We start from the raw sequence: 19,228 nt of genomic DNA, 5'->3' as shown, positions 1-19,228 counted from the left end.
GCACTCCCCAATCACCTCCCCCCACCGCACCACCCCCACCTACCACCTCGCTGCTCCGGCCCGCGCCCCCGAACCCCCCCGCCCCCCAGCCCGTTCCCCCCGCTCCCCCTTTCCACTCCTCCGCGGCGACGGCGACCCGCTCGGGCCCACCATGTCTGCCCCTTCCCGAGGAAGACCCCCAGTCCAATTCACAGTCCCCACCCACCGGCTCCCCCAGCCCTGCCCCGGCCCACACCACCTCCAGATCAGACTCTTCAATGAATAAGGGAGACCCCCTCCCCCTTCCCCTCCTCCGCCTCTCCCCCCACCCCCCTGCACTCTGCCCACGTGTACCAGCCCCGCCCACCTGGGATCCTCCCTCGCCCCCTCCGCACTCAAGCTAGCCCCCCCAGCCTTGTTCCCTCCTACCCCCTCCCGCCCCCCACCCCATCCCACGAAAACAAGCGCCGGCCGTCCCCGGGCCCCCTGCCCCCTCCCCCCGCCGCCTTCTTCCCAACACGCCGCTTGTGAGCCCGGCCCGCCGCACACGCCTCTCTCCGCCCCCGCACTCCCTCCCTCCATCCTGCGTGTTGTGCGCCCGCGACCAGGGCAGGTCACAAGCCAGCACAGCCGCCGCGGCGTCACGAGGTCCATCCGTCCTGCCTCCCCCAGGAGCAGCAACGCCTCCTGCACACGGGGGTCAGCCATCCCGGCCATCAGCACTCGAACGTCCACTGCAGCCCTGGGCAACCAATACGCGTCAGCGACACTGCTTCCTCCCGTCCGACAAAGACCGCCGCACAACACCCACGCCGCCACCCCCGAATACCGCCCTCCAACCAACGATACCCGCACTAGGCTAAAGCGCTAACAAAATTTTTAAGCCCTGCCCTTCCCTAAACCCGGCTGCTGTGTCACTACCACCGAAATGGTGGACAGTGACACAAAATGGCCGTAATTTTACTCCCCCCAGCCCAACTAGCCCAACAGGAGCCCAAGGGAGCCCAAACAGCCCAACAGCCCAAACTCTGCTCTGTGAGCCCTTCCCCCCATCCCCCTACTGGCCCCAAACTCCCCTGTGGGGGCAGGCCTCCCGGTGGTCGGTCACCCCCCCAAATCCCCATTGCCCAGAATCACAGGATGTGGAGTCGACCCCGAGGCTCTGAACCTTGGTTTCCCAGCTCCAAAGATGGCAGTTTAGGTGAGACCACATCCTCTATCCATTAGGGGTAGCAAGCGCTATATAAATGCCAATCATTCCCTCTTCTGTCCCTCCACTATTATTTTTATGCCCAAATAACAAACTTGCATGTCCACTCAAGTTAATCCCTTTATACTAATCTATCACTTATCCTCTTTGGGTTCTGGAGTAGTGTGCTACTCCCCTGAAAAGCACTTCGACTGATTAGGGGTAGTAAGTGCTATATAAATACAGTTACAATGCAATAATTTCTGTGTGTTTGAAGAAGAGACTGCAGGAGAGATACACATTCATGACTTAAGTGCAGGCACACCTCGAGGCTCCCTTCATACATTTTGGTGTTAAATGTAATGTGTAATGATGAATTGCTGAACATAAATTGAGTTGTATATTGCATGGCTTGTTTGTCCGAAACAATAAACTTTACTTTATACTTTAAATATAATGTAACAGATATTGAGAATGATGACCGAAGTTCTAACATAGTTTCAGTGGTGAGCAGAAGCTAAGAAGCAGTGCATGTGAGCCATTGTTGAAAGAAGTGGTCGGACACTTTTTAACAATATAAACACCCAAGGGAATACTTAGACCTCTGCTGTGCCTCTGGGTACAGCTATCAGTTGTGCAGCATGTGCAGTTGGTGTATTCTTGGGGCCAAGTATATAAAAAATCAGGTATTTGAACTACTCACCCCCTACGGGTCTCAAGGTGCTGGGGGCCATCGTGGAGAATAAGTGAGCTATTGCCCAGAGTCACATTATGCCGAGCTGAGTTGCCGCTAGAGTCAGGGATGGAACCGTGAGCACTGTGCTCCGGAGTCCTCTCCCCTGGCCACTGCGCCACACCTCTCCCTGGCCAGACCTATTTAGAGGCTCTTTGTTCGGAAAAAAATTGGAATGTATTGCCTATTTTGTACTAATTCATGCTTGTATGATGCCAAACAATATTGAATTACAGTTATATTGAGGGCCCAAAATCTTTAAAATGACAGAGTTGCCACAGAGAACTTCTGATGGGAAAATCAAAAAAGACAGCGTGAGAGTAATGTAATTTTTGCCAAGGGGTCTCTAAGAAAGTGCAAACCAACGGCAATTGTCCACTTTGCCCATGTCTTAAAACGTCTTTGGGTGCAGTGGCATTGTGATCAAGATGTTTAAGGGTGCTGCTGCACTCCAGTTACAGTTGTTTTTTGCTACCAAACCAGGGGCAGAAGAATTTGTGTTGCTTAGAAAGTACACTTGCTATACTACTGGAGCTAGATGCCCCTTCCCTCCAGGAGTACCCTGATGATCATCGTGGTATTGTACACCTTTGAGGTGGCAGACTACATAAATTGGTAGGGAATTACTCAACTACGTCTCTGCACATGGTATTCGTGATTTGGCGTTACAACACTGAATTCATCAATAATAGGGGGGAATACAAGCTGGATCAGTGCTAGTATTGCATATGTGTATTTTTGGGGTGTTGGGGAGACTACACTTCAATATTGGTTACTTTGCTGGCCACAGTCAGAAAGAAATCCCCTTTAGGGAAACTGGTTCCCCAAGACCCAAACCTTCACATTCATGCATAAAGTAATATCACCAGAAAATAACCCCATTCAAAACTAAGAAAATACAATTATTTTATTCAATATTAAGGACATATAAAAAGATTTAAAACACTGTTTCACAGAAGTTTTAGGCAGATTGTAGAAACCACACAACTTAAATACAGTAATGGGAGAAACGACAAGAGAAATTATTCCTAATCATGTAAACAGGCCAATACATCAGACAGAATTGATTATGGTGACATTTGAATTTCGTATGAGTACATTTAACAATAATAACAAATGTCATTCAAAGTCTATAGTATGCCCGTTGTCAAAGTGCACCGACGGGTTTCGGTGGGTATCACTGCTTAAACACCACCTTCATCAGGACTAAAAACGATGTCTCCCAGAGCACAATAAGAATCTGCTCTGGATCCAAGGTATCTGTGTCCTGACGAGAACAAATATCTTTTTGCTGTAAAATCTGGAGGGGTTGTTGAACCTCATTCTTAATTAGTCACCTTTATTGGAGTGGTATGATATTCCCCAAGTTTTAGGTTTCTCACATCCAGGGGTGGAAGGAGATAGAACCAATATATGTCTCTTCCTTATATATTCGCAAACTCAAATATAGTGCTGCTTCCTGTTATTCTGGGGGTTAAGACTGTACTGTAGTTCCCTCAGAAATTATTCTCTCGACTTGGCCATATACGCAATAGATCTTACTGCCATTCTGAAGTCGGGGTAAAGGCTCCTCCGTAGTCGGGAATCTCACTCCATTGCCTTATGAGTTGGAGATTAATTATTTTTTTGTGGTTTTTAACTTTCTCTGTATCACTGTTTGTTAGCTTCAAAGAACTTGATGCCCGATTCACAAAAGTAAAGTTAGGCAAAAAGTCTAAATGTACTACTTTTTGGTATTTACAAAGGTAAGTTACGGTAGTATCTTTTACGACTGCAGGGGTTCGACACTCAGGGCGGAGACTCCGCACTAGGGTGGAATTCCACTCCGATTGCAGAGAATCCGTCCAGAGTACGAAGATTCCGCCCTGAGTGTGGAGATTCCACTCGAGTGCAGAACCTCCACAGCCGTAAAGATACCACTCGTAACTTTCCTTTTACTCCTCATGCCTTGTTACATGGTATTTTGCTGGGAGTAGTCGTTTTTTGCAGACAGCAGTTACCCCAACCTGGATTTGTTGGCCGGGTATTCTCTGGCACAAATTCTCTGCTTATCCACATCTTGGTTCTCCATTTAGAGTAGAAAACCTTAAGTTCTGCCTGAAAGCATTGATGCCCTTTAGTTGGGAGGGTTGAGGAAGAACAGTAGAAGTGAAGGGAAAAAAACTAAAACTCCATCATGTGCTGTTGGGAGATGCAAGAACATTTCAAAATATGGGGCTCTGGTTCGTCTCAGCAGAAGGGTTTGGAGTTAAAATGTAATTATATATGGGGGAATGCCATTACCTGGTCTGGGTGTTTAATATCTTCATTTTCTCCCCCCCCCCTCATATTTCATTATAAGTAGTTTTTATACATCTAAAACACTTGCAACCACATTTGGATTTGTTTTGTCAAATCACAGTCTGGGAAGGTATATAAAATGCAGTTTTATATTTTTGTAAATTTCCTTGGCAAGAGGTCTCACACTCTATAGTACCACAAGCCCTTTTACATTGTCTAGTGTCCTATATATTCGTAATAGATATAAGTATAACGCAGTCAATACATTTGTAGTCGGCGTATTATATTAATACAGCATATTCTGATTGTATTTTCGTTGTCCCTCAGTTGTCTTTCACGCAAAGTGTGTGATTTATGCTCTGTTTGAGTGGAAATCTAAGCTTTATGGCCTCTATAGATACATAAGAACTACGTGAACATAGTGTTCCTGTTTCCCTCTTTACCCTTGAAGACCTGTTTCTTTCTTCTGGACAGCCTTGTGAAACAGCAGAGCCTGCAGGTTGATTGCTCACGTTCACTGTCCTGGGTAGGTAGGCAGGGGCACCCTACTGTTGGTCTGGGCAGATTGCGGACCACGCCCTCGTCCCCTTCACCCCTCCGCTGGCCTTTTACATACAGCTAACGCGCTCCTTTCAGCTATATCTCTACTGTTGTTGTTTCTAGCTGACAACACTTTAAAATAGGTGGGGTATAAGAGCAGAGGAATCAATGGATGAAACTCCCTGTGTTTATTCATTCTTCTTCACTGTCAAATTCTTTGCAAATTATAGAAGTTGTCCAGTATTGTCAGAAAGGGGCGATGCTCCTCCGCCATAGCTGAGGAGCCACTGCTTGTCCAGTTCAGTGCTATTTCTTTTTTTTAGACTTTTATATAGCGCGAACTAGACCTGAGACATCGGGTATCAGAGCGCTTTACATGCGCCAGTTTTGTTACTGGAGGACACATTCATTTTTGTTAGGCACGGGGAGATGAAGTGATTTGCCCAGAATCACAGGATGTTGAGCGTCATTGCCGAGACTCGAACCCAGATCCCCAGCTTCGACGTTGACTGCTCTAGCCGTAAGGCTACATCCTCTCCACACAGTGTCTTTTGTTCTTTGCAGTTGCTAGGGCTTAGCTCAGTATCTGCCCTCTTCAATCCTCCTCTTAGCCGCATAGTGACACAACGAAAAGAGAGCTGTAGTGTACGGTCGGGTGGATCGCGGAATTAGTGCAAAATCTACTGCAACCAAATGTAAAAATACGGGGAGGAAGCAGTGAGGATCTACGGCCTTCCTTAGACCCTCCTCCTGGAGATTGCTTCATACCCTGGATAATGGAAACTGAAGAAAGATTGCAATTGAATGCAACATCTTATAAAGTTGTACATTAATTTCTAAGCCACAATCGGAACCGTTTGAAATGTATGATGTTACCACGATGGAATACCTACTTGCTTTATGTTCTCAGAGTCCAGATGTTAGTACACTTGAGCAGATTAGGACGCAGCAGACCAGAGTAGTTTTTGTTCATGTCCATTTATAAACTGATCTCTTGACTGGGTGAGAGCTTTCTGCTTAATTCAGAGACTCTGTCCCTCACCACCCCTTGTTGTAAATATTTTTGTCCACCCTAAGCGTGGAAGGGTATTCTCAGATGTGAGACCCTTGCTCATTGCACCATCAGGATTCAAGCAAACCGGGCCGAAGACGGCTGTAATGCCAGAAACCGGTCCCCGGGAGCTTGTTTCCTTCCCAGTGTAAGAATTGGCTTTTGTAGTTTGGTTTGCCCTGTTCCCATCATGCACTGGGACAGGAACAGACTAATTTGCATACAGCCAGGTTCTGAAACTGGGATGGTGCAGTGAGCTAAAAAACGGTGTTGGATCTAGCCCTGATCTCTTGACTGGGTGAGAGCTTTCTGCTTAATTCAGAGACTCTGTCCCTCACCACCCCTTGTTGTAAATATTTTTGTCCACCCTAAGCGTGGAAGGGTATTCTCAGATGTGAGACCCTTGCTCATTGCACCATCAGGATTCAAGCAAACCGGGCCGAAGACGGCTGTAATGCCAGAAACCGGTCCCCGGGAGCTTGTTTCCTTCCCAGTGTAAGAATTGGCTTTTGTAGTTTGGTTTGCCCTGTTCCCATCATGCACTGGGACAGGAACAGACTAATTTGCATACAGCCAGGTTCTGAAACTGGGATGGTGCAGTGAGCTAAAAAACGGTGTTGGATCTAGCCCTGATCTCTTGACTGGGTGAGAGCTTTCTGCTTAATTCAGAGACTCTGTCCCTCACCACCCCTTGTTGTAAATATTTTTGTCCACCCTAAGCGTGGAAGGGTATTCTCAGATGTGAGACCCTTGCTCATTGCACCATCAGGATTCAAGCAAACCGGGCCGAAGACGGCTGTAATGCCAGAAACCGGTCCCCGGGAGCTTGTTTCCTTCCCAGTGTAAGAATTGGCTTTTGTAGTTTGGTTTGCCCTGTTCCCATCATGCACTGGGACAGGAACAGACTAATTTGCATACAGCCAGGTTCTGAAACTGGGATGGTGCAGTGAGCTAAAAAACGGTGTTGGATCTAGCCCTGATCTCTTGACTGGGTGAGAGCTTTCTGCTTAATTCAGAGACTCTGTCCCTCACCACCCCTTGTTGTAAATATTTTTGTCCACCCTAAGCGTGGAAGGGTATTCTCAGATGTGAGACCCTTGCTCATTGCACCATCAGGATTCAAGCAAACCGGGCCGAAGACGGCTGTAATGCCAGAAACCGGTCCCCGGGAGCTTGTTTCCTTCCCAGTGTAAGAATTGGCTTTTGTAGTTTGGTTTGCCCTGTTCCCATCATGCACTGGGACAGGAACAGACTAATTTGCATACAGCCGGGTTCTGAAACTGGGATGGTGCAGTGAGCTAAAAAACGGTGTTGGATCTAGCCCTGATCTCTTGACTGGGTGAGAGCTTTCTGCTTAATTCAGAGACTCTGTCCCTCACCACCCCTTGTTGTAAATATTTTTGTCCACCCTAAGCGTGGAAGGGTATTCTCAGATGTGAGACCCTTGCTCATTGCACCATCAGGATTCAAGCAAACCGGGCCGAAGACGGCTGTAATGCCAGAAACCGGTCCCCGGGAGCTTGTTTCCTTCCCAGTGTAAGAATTGGCTTTTGTAGTTTGGTTTGCCCTGTTCCCATCATGCACTAGGACAGGAACAGACTAATTTGCATACAGCCAGGTTCTGAAACTGGAATGGTGCAGTGAGCTAAAAAACGGTGTTGGATCTAGCCCTGATCTCTTGACTGGGTGAGAGCTTTCTGCTTAATTCAGAGACTCTGTCCCTCACCACCCCTTGTTGTAAATATTTTTGTCCACCCTAAGCGTGGAAGGGTATTCTCAGATGTGAGACCCTTGCTCATTGCACCATCAGGATTCAAGCAAACCGGGCCGAAGACGGCTGTAATGCCAGAAACCGGTCCCCGGGAGCTTGTTTCCTTCCCAGTGTAAGAATTGGCTTTTGTAGTTTGGTTTGCCCTGTTCCCATCATGCACTGGGACAGGAACAGACTAATTTGCATACAGCCAGGTTCTGAAACTGGGATGGTGCAGTGAGCTAAAAAACGGTGTTGGATCTAGCCCTGATCTCTTGACTGGGTGAGAGCTTTCTGCTTAATTCAGAGACTCTGTCCCTCACCACCCCTTGTTGTAAATATTTTTGTCCACCCTAAGCGTGGAAGGGTATTCTCAGATGTGAGACCCTTGCTCATTGCACCATCAGGATTCAAGCAAACCGGGCCGAAGACGGCTGTAATGCCAGAAACCGGTCCCCGGGAGCTTGTTTCCTTCCCAGTGTAAGAATTGGCTTTTGTAGTTTGGTTTGCCCTGTTCCCATCATGCACTGGGACAGGAACAGACTAATTTGCATACAGCCAGGTTCTGAAACTGGGATGGTGCAGTGAGCTAAAAAACGGTGTTGGATCTAGCCCTGATCTCTTGACTGGGTGAGAGCTTTCTGCTTAATTCAGAGACTCTGTCCCTCACCACCCCTTGTTGTAAATATTTTTGTCCACCCTAAGCGTGGAAGGGTATTCTCAGATGTGAGACCCTTGCTCATTGCACCATCAGGATTCAAGTAAACCGGGCCGAAGACGGCTGTAATGCCAGAAACCGGTCCCCGGGAGCTTGTTTCCTTCCCAGTGTAAGAATTGGTTTTTGTAGTTTGGTTTGCCCTGTTCCCATCATGCACTGGGACAGGAACAGACTAATTTGCATACAGCCAGGTTCTGAAACTGGGATGGTGCAGTGAGCTAAAAAACGGTGTTGGATCTAGCCCTGATCTCTTGACTGGGTGAGAGCTTTCTGCTTAATTCAGAGACTCTGTCCCTCACCACCCCTTGTTGTAAATATTTTTGTCCACCCTAAGCGTGGAAGGGTATTCTCAGATGTGAGACCCTTGCTCATTGCACCATCAGGATTCAAGCAAACCGGGCCGAAGACGGCTGTAATGCCAGAAACCGGTCCCCGGGAGCTTGTTTCCTTCCCAGTGTAAGAATTGGCTTTTGTAGTTTGGTTTGCCCTGTTCCCATCATGCACTGGGACAGGAACAGACTAATTTGCATACAGCCAGGTTCTGAAACTGGGATGGTGCAGTGAGCTAAAAAACGGTGTTGGATCTAGCCCTGATCTCTTGACTGGGTGAGAGCTTTCTGCTTAATTCAGAGACTCTGTCCCTCACCACCCCTTGTTGTAAATATTTTTGTCCACCCTAAGCGTAGAAGGGTATTCTCAGATGTGAGACCCTTGCTCATTGCACCATCAGGATTCAAGCAAACCGGGTCGAAGACGGCTGTAATGCCAGAAACCGGTCCCCGGGAGCTTGTTTCCTTCCCAGTGTAAGAATTGGCTTTTGTAGTTTGGTTTGCCCTGTTCTCATCATGCACTGGGACAGGAACAGACTAATTTGCATACAGCCAGGTTCTGAAACTGGGATGGTGCAGTGAGCTAAAAAACGGTGTTGGATCTAGCCCTGATCTCTTGACTGGGTGAGAGCTTTCTGCTTAATTCAGAGACTCTGTCCCTCACCACCCCTTGTTGTAAACATTTATAAAGTACAGCCTACTGCATGAAAGGTGCTAGAAACACATGCATCAGAAATTGAAACAACAGGCAAAAAGATCTCCGCTGAGTAGCGCCAGAGTATAATTTTATTCCTAAAATGCCATATTATAAAAGTAGAGGATACACAATTGTGGAGGCAGATATGAATAAGTGCTCCCCCTTCTTCAAGGGGTGCAGGTTCATGACAGACAGAGTGTTGTACTAGTAAGATCTCAGTGTTCTTAGTGTAAAACGGAAATTGTCTCTGGCGAATTGTTAGCCTTCCACAGAAGCACAGTGAGCGAATGCTAAGTTTGCAAATCGGCCATACCGCAGTATTTTGGCTCTTTAGACCTCCTATTACATACCCTGATACGAGAGCATTGCCAAAACTGAGAAGGGGAGATTTGTTTTTTTCATTAACTTTGGTGGCATGACCGTTTTTAAGTAAAAATGCTAATATTTATTATTTGATCATTTGACCAACAAAGCTGCTTTCTGGTACAGCCACAGGTATTTAAAATCCTATGCCTTCTGAGGTGAGGTGGTGTTGCAGAGAGGTGTCAGTCTAGGCGTGCACATTTGTCGTCTTGCCGATACCTAAAAAAATAAATAAAATGAGGGCACAGGGGCATGGCTTCTATTGGTGCAACAAGCATAGCACCAGGACCCAGAGAACTGGGGGGCCCATTCAACAAATTATAGGTATCTTTTGTAGTTCAAACAGCAGCAAGGGGGGGAAGGGATGGCATTTCCTTTCTTGCTCTAACCCATGACACATTTTCTAAGCTTGTGAGGACCAACTACAAGACCTGTATTTTTAGTAGTAGTATGTTGAGGAGGTTTTATGAATATGACTGTAATGAAGATTTGAAACATAGGTTATTTACTTATTCTTTTAGTGTGATTTTGCTTTTAGTTCTGAAGATCGCACATCTTATCTATACTGTATAGCGTTAGCTCTTGGATCATAGTGCATTCTCAAACTGGTTGCCCTTTCATCTAGATCTGTGAGGACCATCATTAGGAATGGAGTAGCCATCGTTCTAATAGTGTCTTCTGTTTAGTTGGTGTTTGTGGTACTAGTTCTTGTTCTAATTTTAAATGTTTCTTATCCTTTCTCCTTCAGAATCTCCAAGCAAAGATCTTGGCCCTACTTTGGGCCTGAAGAAGTCAAGCTCACTGGAGAGCTTGCAGACAGCAGTGGCAGAAGTGAAAAAGAATGAACTGCCTTTCCACCGGCCCAGGCCTCACATGGTGCGTGGGCGTGGCTGCAACGAGAGCTTCAGAACTGCCATCGACAAATCCTATGATGGACCTGATGATCAAGATGATGGTAAGATGTGGACTCCTAGTTTTTACATCAACGATTCCTACTATTTACGTCCAATACATATCAGCTATTCGTTTTCTTCTTTTTGCATATTTATTCACTGTTTGTGTGCATAAATGTTTGATTTAACTTACCATTGGGTCCGTAGAAATGAAGCCTCTTGTCACACTATTCTGATGCTAACGTGATAGATTTAAAGGTAAATTCTTGACCTGTTGTTCCTTCATAGGAAAATCTGTAAATCTTCCCCAGGCATATGTTACAATTAAGTAACATGTAATGGTCTACGCTTTATTTTCCTGGGAGGCGTATGTCTTTTTTTCATGCATGATCTACGCATGCAGATGAAATTTTACATCAAGATCGACCTGAAAATCACCTAATATTATCAAAAGAATCTATTTTAAGCTTCAGGAAAAGTTGCATAGAGATGTTTAAGTTAAAGAGGTGCTAAAAAAGGCTAACTCCACACTCACAATCTAGGTGTAATCATAAATTATCCGGACAGGATTTTAAAAATAGTATCTTAGATGATTCGATTTAAAATCTTTATTTAGTTTTGAAATAAAACGATAAAGGTACACATAAAAATTCCATAATGTATAGAGAATACACTATCAAATCGACATTACATCTAACATAACCACCCTAACAATAAGTGCAAAATATATCCCGATACGTTGAAATATTTCAAACCTCATCATAGACAAAGAGTGCAGAAATAGTAAAAAAAAAAATCTTAAATTACAGAATCACTAGCAATAGGAGCAAAATATCCCACACTTCAAAATCATTTCATAACCCATTGTGGCCAGCCAACTCGTTATAAAGTGCAAAAGCAATTTATACGTTTAAACTAGTCCCATAGGATCACCAAGTGCTAGTTCAAATGTATGTGTTGGAATGGGTCTAAATAAAACATAAAATCGACTAATGCAGTTATCATACTATATTGACCCTATGGCTTCCAAATAGACTTGGTGTTAAAGAGGCCTTCATGTTCGCTACTAGACTCTATAAATCAAAAACCTCCATCTAGGGTCCGCTATGTTAATATAAAATTAAGAGGTAAACCTGCTAACACAGACTTAGCATTAAAAAGTCCTGCAGATTAGTCACTAATCGCTATAAAGTAACAAAGACCTTTAAGTAGGGTCCGATACGTTAATATGAAATGAAGCGATAAACCTGTTTAAACACAACTTTCCAATATAATCACTACAGCGTTAAGATCCCCCAAACCAATTGTGACCTGCTAATGTCTTAATAAAAAGAGAGCATTATAGCTATACTACAAGGCCACTGCACACAATGGGCGCCAATTCCAGAATGAATCAAATGCTAGGCCATCAACTAATCACATACGATGCCTGAAAATGACTTTAATCTGTATTGAAGTGTTTCCAAATGCAAAGGGCGTTCCATATAAAGAAGGCATCTCTAAGTCCCGGGTTTGAATCCTCCAGGAAACATAGAAATAAATACTGTTCATTGTAGTTTCTAATATTATTAGGTAAGGTCAATGGTTTTAAAAAAAATGTCCTAATTTCAGTATAAAAGCTATACAATAAAATAAAGTGCATTGTGCTTTGAGTCAAACTTCCATCACATGGACATTTAACAGCTGCCTCTGGCCTTTGTTTCATCTTTGGAAAGACTTCCTGGCCATTGGTTCATCTTTGGAAAGGCTTCCAAATGTTAAGTGTGCATACTTGTAAACATATCAGGATGAAGTGATTGGGTGTTGGGTATCTCTGTTGTCCCTCATTTTGCGCCACTGAAAGGTATCTTACAACTAAGAGTCAACTAAGGTAATGTCATTGGCACATCTAGCTTTAACCTTATTTTTAAGAAGTAAAAGCATTATTTCCCTTTTTCCAAGTGTGTTCTACTCTTAGGTTCATCTATTACTGGAAGATCATTAAACTAGGCCATATCTCTGGTGATGTACAAGAGCCACATGATTCTCAATCCATTGTCTAATCTTAAACAATCCCTTATGATTCCTTTTGTACACTTAGGGTTTTATTACGAGTTTGTCAGTGCAGAAGCGGACAGTCATGCCTGCGATCCGCTCTCGTACTGCCAAACCCATGTGCCCACCTCCCGCCAGATTACGAGTTTCCATGTGTCTGCGGGCTCTTTTTGGCAGTCCTATGGCAATGCCTCTAAAAATGGGCACTGCTGTGGGAACGACAAAGTTCCTGCATGTCATGGACTGTGAAGTCCATGCTGTGCATGAACTGGAGTGCATGCACGTAGAGGGGCACATGATGTGCCCCTCTTTATGCATCCCCATGCAAATGAGTAACAGGGGACCCTGTAGGCCCCTTCTGTTTCAGGACCACCAGCTTTTTCATGGAGTTAAACCCTCTACGACACCGCTGGTGGTCTTGAAACTCGCAATATGCATGCTGGTGCCCCAGTGGCACCACCAGCATATTGCTGAGGCCATGGCCGGCCCGCCATCACCAGTGAACTGTGGTTCCCTGGTGGCTGCAGCGTAGCAATGGTGGTCCGAGCGCCAAAGTTGTGATATGGCGGTCGGACTGTCACACCCCCATCACTTTGGTGGTCCTCGGACCGCCGGACTCTTAATTAGGCCCGCGGTTTCCTCTTTACTCCAAAGAGAATTTCTCAGCTGAACAGGCTTCATTGCTAGTAGGTCTTCCAAATATTGCATACCCAATTCCTTCTGTGCAATATAGGCTGGTGTAGATTGTGGTATGGCAAGTAGTCGTAAAAAATATATATTCTCCTGCATTTGTAGAGTAATGATATCTGTAAAACCCCATAACTTACTGGAATAAGAGGCTGCAGGTGCACATTTGGCTCTATAAATTGAGACCATCTCGAAAACTGGTTTGCCTGCCTAACTTAGCGGCAAATCTGCAAATACCTTCACAGGTAGTGTCATCTTCAGCCTATTATTTTCAATATTCTTGGTACATGACCCATTAGCGGTAAAGAGAATGCCTGGATGAGAAAATGAAGTAACGATTTGAATGGGTGTAACGTTGACATATTATTGTATAGGTTTTCTTTAGACTGAGTTTGACTTCCTGTCCTCCATAAAAGCCGCGAAGCGATGCATTTGTCTTTGTAGGCCATTTGCGGTCCTTGACTATAGTGCAGCACTATCAGCATAAAGGACAGGGACTGGACTTCCTTCCACTCGTGGAGAGTCGGCGAGCACTTCTTGGTGCAAACTATTCATGGTAATTATAAATAAGGAAAACAAGAAGGGTGACAATATGCACCCTTGCCTAACTCCTCTCCGAATGCTAAATAGTGAAGAGCGCTCCCCATTAGGCCCATAGCTCATCCTGGCTGATAGGTTCCTATATAGCTGCAATAATAGTGACGCTATTTCTAGCGGTGTTCCTATTGGGGACAAAATTTGCCACAAGGCAAGTGTATATGGCCGGTCTAAGCCCTCAAATATTTCCCTATGAAGAGACATAAATTTACACACTCTTCTACCATTACCAGGCTCCTTCTGGGCCCTTATTCTGACTTCGTGAGGACCTTATTATTCTCAACCCATTGTTTTAATCTTTCTAGAATCACTCTATCAGAAGAGTCTAGGAGGGAAATGGGGTAGTAACATTTATCATCACTCTTAGAACCCCTTGAAAAAATTGGAATACATCTATTTACAGCTGCATTTAATACTTGAGTCAGAATAGAAACCCACAAACCCGGCAGATATATCAACCAGAACATCTGCTGTTTTCCCACTGGTGATTTTCTCTACCCCTCCCATGCTCGTGACGGAACCGTTCCATCACGAGCCTCGGGTGGGCTGTGCTGGTGACGGAACGGTTCCGTCACGGCCAATGTCGCTGCGCCTACGCGGCGTGAATTCCGCACCTGCGCTATCGTTCTGTAGCGCGGGCGGGGCCGTGACGGAACCGTTCCGTCACAAGCACAGCTCACCCGCGTGCCGTGACGGAGCGGTTCCGTCACGAGCACGGGCCCGCCGCGCGGCCCCCCCCACCTCCTTAGCACTGCAGCGGAATAGCTGCCGCAGTGAAGGGGTTAATAGCCCTTACAACTTCATCGAGAGATCATTAGTGACTGACTTCCATTAAGAGTTGTACACGTTTTGATGGGGTCCTTGCCTAAGTGAACCGAGTTGTGTAGTAAGCTACAAATGCTAGAAAAGTATTCAACCCATCCTTGCATCAGTATATCTGAAACTAAATCGGGAGCAGTATTCAGAACGAATCATCTCCCAGAAAAATGCACAATTATTAGTGGAGGCTGCTGCTTCTAGCATGGACCCTGCCTCCTCTTTCTAGCACTTGTTTCTTGGCAGATAACGCGTCTGGTGTTGCTTCCTAAGAATTGTGACGAATGCTCAGTCACTTGGGAATGCATTTAGGGTAAATCGAAGCTTTTTTGATGTTAAAGAACTAGAATGCGGAAACCTTGCTGGCCTGAAAGTTCATTGATGGAGTTTGTAATCTTCCCAAAGGCAGTTAGAATATCCCCATGATTACTGTTTCAGATAAACAGGGTTTGAGGTCCTCCTTAATAGTATCTATTATTCCTTCGATGAACTGACTAGGTTCTATGCCAGTCTATTCTAAGCGTAGCCAATTGGCCTTGATATTCTAATGTTACTAATGCTATCTTAGATAAAAAATCAATAGGGTTTAACTTCCATAGTGGTGGTGCATATGTCTTCTTTAATAGAGTTTAGTAATTGTGACTGCCGAACCCTGTACCGATCATTTTCTCTTATTCAATATCAGTTAAAATGATCAGTTATTCAATAGTTTGTGTGACCAGCAAAAAAAAATAGTTCCAGCATGAGTGTTGTTTAGTTCTCCTTGCAGTTCCACAGGATCCCTTCCTGTTTAAGAGTTTCCCATTGTTTTGCAACATCAAAGTCCATGTGGTTGCGGTGCTCTACATGTTGAGGCCAGTGATGCTATGTGCTTCATCAACATCTTAGCAGCTATGGAACGTCCAGCTCCAGTGCTGAACGTTCCATTGCGCAGGTGAGGTTCGAACGTCCAACGGCCAACGGCAGCACTCCTGAGGTAGTGGTGCAGTTGGCCGTCGGAATAGGCGCAGCACCTAAGAGGTTAAGTCCAGACAGGTGAATTTGAGACATTTTTCATTCCCATGTTAGCTGCATGAATCCTTTAACTAACACCAGTGGGTGGCACATAGGAATTAACGGCAGTAGCAATGCACCGCTATCTACACACCCATCTACACATTGTCGAGGAATCCAAGGTGAACCAAGTGCAACTTTCGTGGTAGCAGTACTCTTTGAGGGTTGGATGTCTTAGACCCGCTTCCTGGATACAGAGTCACTCACACTGGCAGTCAAGGGTATATGGTTGATGGGTCGATGTGTATGCTCCATGTGTCAGCTACTGGATGAGAGAGTGTGTGATGGAGATGGAGACAGAGGGAAAAGGAGACATGCCACCTCTCCTTCTCCCTCTAACATGTGGCTGCCTCAGTGGCCCTTGAGTGCTGCTTCTGTTACAAATGGGGTCCTGGGCAGAATCTTCACGTCATCCCTACAGAGGCTGCTCTCTTCCTCCTTCCTTAAACCTCGAGCACCTCTTAGGGGTCCTGCAATGCCCCCCCCCCTTGGTTTTGGGACTAAAGCGGCAGATAAGCCATTTGTGCTTCCTGGGTTCTCTAACTGCTTCTTCACCTCGACAAGCCATAGGAAAACAAAAATGCCACCTTAAATGACTCGAAGAGAAAACGTCACCTGCAAAAAAGCTGTGTTTTTATCTGCAAAGGTTGTTGTACCCAGGCGACCTATATGACTATGAAACATCTGACTCTTCAACCGCACACCATCCCAGCACACCAAATGAGAGACATCAAGGAAGTAACAACCAAAGGAAGTAGCCTGTTACTTCAAAAGCGCCTACGCCTGAGTTACAAGTTTCACAGTGTAAGGCGTGGGAATACCCTGCACCGAAATCCAGAGATTAGGAGTTCATTTCCACCCGGATTGGGGAGTAACACGTAGACCCATGAGTGTAGGGTCCAATTCATTGTTTCCAGTTCTGTTAAGGCCACTATCTACATCCATTGAACTCCTGCTTAGAGCGTTATTTTGCTGTAGATTGTTGCTGGTGGTCGGGACTTTGGGAGAGCTGGGGGCATTTGCAGTTCCCTTGCGTCTTATTTTGTTGGTGCTTGTTGCACGTGATAGGGAGAGACAGGTGTATCATTTGCAGCTCCTCTGTGTCTTAATTTGCTGTTGCTTGTTGCTGTTGGTGGGGCTTAGGGAGAGCCAGGTGCATCGTTTGCAGCTCCTGTGTGTCTTATTTTCCTGGTGCTTGTTGCTGGTGGAAGGTGTTTGGGGAAAGCCGGGTGTATCATTTACAGCTCCTGTATGTGAAAGGGTGGGTGTCAAGTGCAGCAGCTGCCTTTAGCTCGCCACAGCACCACACACAGGTCTGGGTCTGGTGTCCCCCGAACTACTCGCACCACAGCTTCAAAAGCTTGTATTTCAGGGCTGAGTCAAACGAGGCAAAGTGGAACGGCTGTAGCAATGAGGGTTTACTGTTTTTAGGTCTCACCTAGCGACGCAGTGCATGCGCTGCTAACCTTGACGAGACCTATTGTCGGTTTCTCTGCTGAAGGGGGACAGGACATGTGCACGCGGACGGATGGGAGATGTGCACTCCGTACGCGTGCACATCTCCTGTCCCCGCATAGGGCTGGCGTTTAATCACAGCGTGAGCATGGCGCGCTTTCACTTTTCCTCTCTTCCAGGTGACTTGGTCCGCATCGGATTTCCAGGCGGTGTGGAGCGCCCGTCCAGTCCCCGCATCCCCTGCTGCTGCATCACTCATCATGCAGCCTAACCAGCAAAAATGTCCCTGTCTTTTCCCAACCTCCCCTACCGGCATCCTGTCGGGCTTACCTCACTGGTGCTTGGTAAGGATGCGGTGATCGGGGTGGGTGAGTGCTGCTGTGTCACCAGTGCCATGGTATGTCCGGGAAGAGTGGAGCTCTGGCCATGGGATTATGACCGTTTCAAGGCCAAGGGCCAGAGAGCGCTGCCTGGGGGCCTCCATCTGCGTATCCTGGCAGAAGCTCACACTGGGGCGCACACGCGCTATGGCTTCCTCACTCCCCTGTCCTCAGGGTTTGTGAGTGAATACCCTGCTTTCTACCCCCTCCCCCACCTTCTTGGAGGTTGCCCACTGACTAAAGTACTCACCTTTCACAATACTTTGGATCTGAGCCTTGGGATAGGACACAATACACAATGTTGTCAGAGAGAGTTGCGGGGCTCAAGAGTCAGGCTAGGGGGTCGGCTTACTGACTTGAGTGCCAGTGTCACTGTCTACCTAAAGTCTCTCACGCCCCCTTAGTGAGTAAATGTGGCTGGAAGCGCTTCACCTGGAGACCAGTTCTGCCCAAGAAGGTATCCAGTTTTAGTGATGCCTAAATTCATATCGATAAAAGTGTTATTTGCCTCACTGTTTTTTATATCAATTTCAAAATGTGTCGTATTTAAACCATTCTGCTGGTGTTTCGTTCACATGAATTTGTTTGTAAAATCTTGCTTTTGTTTGGTTTATGACCTTCCTTTGTCCCGCATTGTCAGGTCTCGCTCCTCCCCAAAACAGTGAGTGGCAGGCCCTGTTTTAAATTAGCACTTTTGATGCTTACTATGTGTCTGATAGGACTCCCCAGACTGTTTCTTAACAAGCATAGGTCTTGCAATTACGCGAGTTTGAGCTATTGGCATTGCAAAAATGAATGCCTTTTATTTTATTTGTTTTGTTATAAAAACATAAATAAAAGGCATTGTGATTTACAATACCAATAGCTGAAACTCTCATAACTGCGAGACCTATTGCATTGCAAATGCTTGTTTGCTTGGCATCTGCCTGTTAAAATGACGCGACCAAATGAAAAGCAGAATACTCTCCCTTGAGTACTTATTTATATGCTACAGTGTGTTTTTCATCATTGGGAAATATTTTGTCATATAAAGACCTTGCCTGTTGAGAACACTGCTGATGGGCCCTAGGAATATTTGAATACACACTAATATGGATATTTAGAGTTAAAGGAAAGTGAAACAATACCTCTTTTTCCGAAATAGAAATATTTGTATATAACAGGTGCACCAGGTACAGCTTTTGTTCATCAGCATCATGGATGTAATCTTAATTCTTGGTCCTCAATTTTTGGAGGGCTCGTTTCTAAAGAGAGCCCCTCTCCCTTGTCATGTTGTGCTAGCTGAAGAAATTCTGCTGAAGTGTAGCTTTCCGGTAAATGGAGTGATGGGTGTGTTAAATATTTATAAAGCCTGCTTCGTGGCTTCAAGGGTAGGCCTCACTACGCTTTGATTAAACCTACAGTAGAGCGGCCACTGGGTTTCTAAGTACTGCGAGGCACGCACGTGTGTCTCTATGGACACCAGAGAAGCCACGCTCTACTCGTGTGATGGAACAGAGGCTCCACCCCTTCCTGTTGGACTAGGTGTTTCGACAATTGGTACAGTCTCACCTTTGAAACTGTAATAAAGAGAAAATAATTATTGAATTGTTACCAGCAAATTAGTTGTATGTGCAGATGAAAGCATGCCATGTTGCACAATAGCTATTTAGTAATACCACGTTACCATTATTCACTTGACGCA

At 45.7% G+C, this 19,228-nt stretch overlaps 1 protein-coding gene across 1 annotated transcript in view; it reads left to right on the top strand.

Annotated features, from left to right (window-relative positions):
• The window catches only part of PARD3B (par-3 family cell polarity regulator beta), a 1,965,377-nt gene that overhangs the window by 1,117,756 nt on the left and 828,393 nt on the right, over nt 1-19,228 (top strand). Inside the window, exon 17 of the mRNA XM_086954074.1 lies at nt 10,378-10,584. Coding sequence (XP_086810200.1) covers nt 10,378-10,584 — 207 coding nt within the window. The remainder of the gene's footprint in view (nt 1-10,377; nt 10,585-19,228) is intronic.

The sequence above is a fragment of the Lissotriton vulgaris genome, chromosome 2_1 (genome assembly GCF_964263255.1).
Source record: "Lissotriton vulgaris chromosome 2_1, aLisVul1.2, whole genome shotgun sequence".
NCBI classification, from domain to species: Eukaryota; Metazoa; Chordata; class Amphibia; order Caudata; family Salamandridae; genus Lissotriton; species Lissotriton vulgaris.
Note: the sequence above shows the minus strand (reverse complement) of the source record. Positions and strands in the feature narration are given on the sequence as shown.